Below are 6,338 nucleotides of genomic sequence, written 5' to 3' on the forward strand. Positions count from 1 at the left end.
GCATGCATAGTACAATATAATCAATGATCCACATACTAACTGATCGTGAAGAGTGATGTCCAAGTACTGCCCAAAATTCAGGTTTCACTAGGAACCTCATATAGTGTTGCCACAAAGTATCTGCTTAACCCTCACCATCTTCTCGCATACATTTGAAAATCTTAAAATATTCAGTTGTGTGTGGGAAATAGTGCATTGTTAGCACCACTGCCATGTTGTTGAAAGTGATGTCTGCTATTGCATGAGGATTAGCAGAGTCTCTAAGCTTGGCAAAGATTGCTTGCCTCAACGTTGCAATGGAGAGTTGTCATCTTCAGATTTGGCATTGTTCGCTTGACCGGCAGTAGAATTCAAAGCATTGATGAAACCCTCAATTTGGTGCTTAGTCTGGTCAAACTCGCAAATGCTGCAATGAACCACTAATTGGTTGTACACTGACACCCACTAAAGCAATGCCTCCTTCTGATTCTAATAAGTGTTTACTCTCAAAAACGTACACACATCCTTGCAATACACATACCTATTGCATGACATATTCAATACAATGATTGCTTGTTTTCAATTTGTTCATATTCACTATTGTAAGAATATATAATGGATTGTTTAACAGCATAGGAGGAGCCAACATTAATGATAAAAATACATTCTTTGATGTTTTATGCATGTAATACTATTTATATACGTTATACATGTATGATTAAACAGTGTTATGTCAACTAAGGGCATGCAACTCCTGCATTGCACACAATAGCATCAGCAAATCACCATTACCGCTTTAGAACAAGGTAAGCGATTGATATTTTATTGAATTAAGTATCCAGGGGCAATATGCTTGATATGTAGTTCCTATAACTATTAGAGACTGTAAAAATGAGTGAAATGTACTACAATATGTGCCTTGAACTAAAAGGTATGCACTTCAATCACATATAGTAAGGTTGCAATAGAACTTATTGACCCATCAAGTGATATACAAAGTCAAATAGTAACAGTTTAGATGTTTAGAAAATTGGATGATAACATTGCGGCAAACTGCATCTGTTTTGCTTATTGTATGCAAATGATGAGTTGTACTGTTTGTGTATATACGTAGGTGAATGATCACTTTTAACCAGCTACATATGCTGATACAGTATGTATATTTTACTAATACTACTCTCAGTGTTATTGACTGTGACCAGTACTGTCTACAATGTTACACCTGATGATACTACATGTCATCATTGTCATAACCTACAACACTACCTGCTCAATACAACCAAATACTTCACCTCTAACACTCAACTACTCTTCCTACCAGGACTACATCACCTTCATACTAACCTCATCATACAAAATGTTCACAACATTTCACTCATTGGTAGTACAACTAATGATACAACACCAGACACAGTCATCCACTGTGACTCATCAGTTGGTATTGTAATGAACAACATTACTTCACTGACTATGAAGAATGCATTGATACGATATTGCACAACTACATATCACTTCCAAAAAGCAGCAATTATTATCAATGAATGCAGTTTCCTTGAACTACACCATGTTCACATATACCCAATAAACAGTGAGCTTTCACTGGTAGGAATTAACATATTAGGTGATTCTCATTTAAGGTACATTAAATGTAATAAAATAAAACTACTCTACACAGAAACACCTGTAATACTAAAACACCATACACTTTCCATATGCAACTATCAAACTATAACAAATTCATCACTGTACCCGATACAATGCAACATTTTTTTAATATCCTATCAGATTACTTTGAAAGTATTGAACATAACGTTCAGGTCACAAAATGCAACTTTCTTACAAATTACCTCCAAAAATAAAAGCACTAATAATACAGTATTTATTTCTCACTGTCAGTTCAACGGTAGCAATGTTACACCTAATTCCCAAAATTTCAGTATGTACACAGATGACTTTCTCAAAAGACACAGGTATAATGGACTTATGTTAATGGAAAATATATCATATATCAAGATTGAACATTGCAAATACAACAATATCTACTATAGTAGACGTCTCATTGTTTTAAAGCAGTGCATGGAAATACACATAGCTCACTGTCATTTTACCAGAAACAGGAATGGCCTTATAACACTGGAAAATGGGTCACAAGCATTATTTTCTGATTGCCACTTTGACAACAACATTATTGAATTTAGTTTTATTCCAAATAATCATATTAAAGTGAAAAATTACACTGAAGTTATTATCAGACATTGTCAATTTAACAGCAACAAAGGACGTCTATTGGAAATACACCCTTACAATAGCGAAGAAATTGTAATTGTTACGGTTGTCATCAAAAACACTAACTTCTCTAGTAACACTTATCAAGAACGTAGCCTTATTCAAATATCAAATAGCAGGTTGGTGTTAGTTGGTCCAGTAATATTCCATAAAACCAATGTTGGAAGCAATCATGTAGGTCACCCAGTTGAACTAAACAATGCCATCATTGTTGCTTATAACTATGTGGAATTTTCTAATAATAATGGCATGAGTCTCGTGTTTCATTATTGTGCTAAGGAAACAGAATGCTTTATCTTTGTTGTTATGGAGAATGCATTTATTAATATCACCGCCAATACCATATACACATATTTTGCTGCAATGCTGGGAACAAATCCAGCAAAAAAGCTTCATTACCCTGCTTGTTATTTTCAATATTTTTACAAAAATATTCCCAACAAAAAATCCATTGTATTCAACAATAATGTATACAAAGTAATCAATGTACTAGAACAAATTATTTATGATGGAATTGTGAAACATTTCTTTGACATTGACTATCAACTACATACTACCCACTGCTTTTGGTTACCGAAGTCAACATTCAATGCCACTATTCCAATTGATACTAATGAAAAGTATGTTCAATACATGAACAATTCAGAGCTGTTACCACACCTCAATCAGAGTAAAACGTTATGTTACTATATCAATGAAAGGGAATACAATTGTCACAAGGAAGACCTAGGTTACCTGCACCCTGGGCAAACACTGACTTTACCAGTATACTTCCACTCAAATTTCTCCTTCAAGGCGGAAGCCATAGTAGTAACAGATACCAACCACACCCACTATACTCCATGTGTTGTACACAATGATGCAGAAAATGTGCAGCTTCTCAACAAGAAGTATACAGAATTACGATACACCATAGAATTTCCTACTGATCAGTGGTGTGAGCTATTCTTGAGTGTTCCACAAAGCACACAAACAGATTACAACATATTTTACATTCGGCAGCTTCCCTGTCCACTTGGTTTCATAAAAACAGATGGAATATGTCAGTGTTACTCATTTTTCAAACCATTTGGCTTTACAAACTGTGATATTAATACTCGTACTATATTGCACCCTGCAAATACTTGGTTATCTGCTGTAGATAACAGTTCATATCACATATCTCAACATTGTCCATTTCAGTACTGTTTACCTTATCCATTTCACCTCAACTTGTCCACTCCTGATTCACAATGTCAGTTTAATAGATCTGGTCTGTTGTGTGGACAATGTCAACATGGTCTAAGTACTGTCTTTGGTTCCTCTTACTGTAAACAATGTTCTAATTTATACCTAACACTCATTATACCTATTGGAATAGCTGGTCTTCTCTTAGTATTACTACTCTTTCTTCTCAACCTTACAGTAACCGATGGATCCATTAATGCATTCATTTTCTATGTCAACATCATCAGTATTAATAGTACAGTGTTCTTTCCTCATCAACATAATGTCTCACCTGCTTACATATTCATCTCATTGGCTAACCTTGATTTAGGTATTCAAACATGTTTCTATAATGGTATGGATGACTATGCTAAGATGTGGTTACAATTAACATTTCCCTTCTACCTCATCTTCCTAGCTACACTACTCATCATAACAAGTCGTTACTCCACTACAATACAAAGACTAACAGCAAACAGAGCACTACCAGTACTTGCTACACTATTCCTATTGTCCTATACAAAGATTTTACGAACTGTATCAAGTGTCTTGTTCTTCTACTCATCTATCACTCACTTACCCTCTCAACATACTACACAAGTGTGGTCAGTTGATGCTAATATTCCTCTGTTTGGAGTGAAGTTTACTATGCTGTTCATTGTATGTCTTATACTTTTCCTAATTCTGGTACTGTTTCATATTTTGCTGCTGTTTACAAGATTAATACCACAATTCAATGTTATTAACAGATTGAAGCCAATGATAAATGTTTACCAAAAGCCATACAAAACCAAATTCTATTACTGGACTGGCCTACAACTGTTAATAAGAATTGCATTCTTTGGTATAGCGTTACTAGATAAAAATAACAACCTTACTACAAGCATAGCAGTTTTGAGTATTATTGAGGGAGTCCATGGAATGAGTAGACCATTTACAAAAGATTTTAAAACATATCAAGAATTACTTCTCACTATCAATCTTCTTGTGTTATACACATTTACACTGTCCTCTCAAGGTGAATTCAATATGACTGCTATTAACATAATGATTACTATGGCTGCAGTTCACTTCAGTTTGATCATTGTGTATCACATCATTACCTATGTGCATGGAGGAGTGATTAGTGAAAAGTTGTTAGAATTAAATGTGTACTTGACAAGATTTAAAAGGAAATGGCAAGATTATCATAAACTGCAAGATGATGCACAACTCAAATCATTTGATACAAGTGTCATGTAACTACTAAAAGTAGTATACAGATGAGTAAAGACAGTAATAGCACATTTAGAAAGTAAAAGTTAGGACCATTTGCACACATTTCTATATTGCAAATCACATGCATAAACGAAAATACTTTTGTATAGTACACAACTTAACTTGCAGTTTAAAATATTGCATACATAAATCTCCAGAAGTGGCTGCATGCATGTAAAGTTGAGTAAAATGATACAGTGTGTAGTATGTTGACAACGGTATGTTCACATTCTTAATAATACCCAGTACAACTGTGCATGCCATTCACATTTCCTACACATTGATGGTGATCTGACTTTGTAAAACTGACCATTTTTAGCAGAATGCACATTTGTATAGGCATGTAAATAATGTTATTTGCAGTGACAACTCACCAACCATGGCAGCTTTGCATTAAGTTTTAAGTAAACTTTTCCTGAAGACAGGTTATTCATCTATTCAAGATCAAGTACCTGGAGCACAAGAAGCAGCCCTTACACCTATTCATCACTTCATGATAAGTGTTTCACAATTGTGGTTGGAAAACTTCATAGTGCTTGCATTGGAGTGGGGTGGAAAGGTCGGAGTTGGAAGAGTTCGGAGGATGGCAGCAGGTCCACCAGTTGAGGTTTAATACTGGTTGAGGTTAGTGTTGGGCAAGATGCAAGGTGTTCCAGATGCTATAAAAATTATGTATATCATACTTGCTTAGTTTTGAAATTATTGAGAATTCATTTGGTGCACATTTGCAGTTACATAGTTTACTTTCAATAAATGTTTTCACATTAAATGTGTCCATGCTATAGTGTTTAAAAAGCTGTTTGGATATAATTTCATATTGAATACACACGTATAGTTGCAGCTGTTAAGCTGAAATTATTGTTAGCTATAGAAATTCACATTGGCAATCATGAATCAGATTAATCAACAACTGACTCAATAGAACAATCGAAATGACATATACAGTACAACAATAAATACATATTTTCAGTTAGTTTCATCTTTGCATGTTACCTTATTATACCCTTTGTGTAATGAGATCAACAGTTTTGTAACTCCTGCTGTTTTCACACAAAGAGGTGAATACATTTGCATGAATAAAAATTGATTTACATAATCAACATTAGTATAACAACTTTTGTATTGCCACAAAGCAGTATTAGTGCATGAAAAAAATCTACATGAATATTATTTGCAATTTCACATCTCTGTAGCCATATGCCTTTCATAAATTGTTCAGCTTTAAGAATGGCGTAAAAATGTACTCATGCAGTAAGGCTACTTACTTGCTACTGCCCAAAGTACATGTAGCATTGCCATATTACTAAGGTTTTAGAAATAACTTTCAGCCAATAAAGAGAAGACGTATAACTCTAAGACCAACACTAACATGTAAAAATGGATTGTAAATATGTTGCTGGCACATTCTCACAGATATTTAGAGGCTCACTTGTTTGCAGGCACACCAACACAGAATTTGTAATCGCAGCACAATATTTGGACACAGCTATACTATATGGTAGCACACAAGACAAAGCCAACCAGCACCACCAGACCACTGGGTAACTATAGCAGACTATTTAATTTAAGGTCCAGTATCCCTTAAACTACGCAAGATTTCCTTTGAGAGC

At 34.6% G+C, this 6,338-nt stretch overlaps 1 protein-coding gene across 1 annotated transcript; it reads left to right on the plus strand.

Annotated features, from left to right (window-relative positions):
* The first annotated feature begins 1,809 nt into the window (after nt 1-1,809).
* Nucleotides 1,810-4,913, plus strand: LOC136243501 (uncharacterized). The gene has a single exon (XM_066035005.1). It carries the CDS (start codon nt 1,918-1,920, stop codon nt 4,711-4,713), a length of 2,796 nt encoding a protein of 931 aa, XP_065891077.1. The 5' UTR covers nt 1,810-1,917; the 3' UTR covers nt 4,714-4,913.
* The last annotated feature ends 1,425 nt before the right edge of the window (nt 4,914-6,338 follow it).

This window comes from Dysidea avara, chromosome 13, assembly GCF_963678975.1.
Source record: "Dysidea avara chromosome 13, odDysAvar1.4, whole genome shotgun sequence".
NCBI classification, from domain to species: Eukaryota; Metazoa; Porifera; class Demospongiae; order Dictyoceratida; family Dysideidae; genus Dysidea; species Dysidea avara.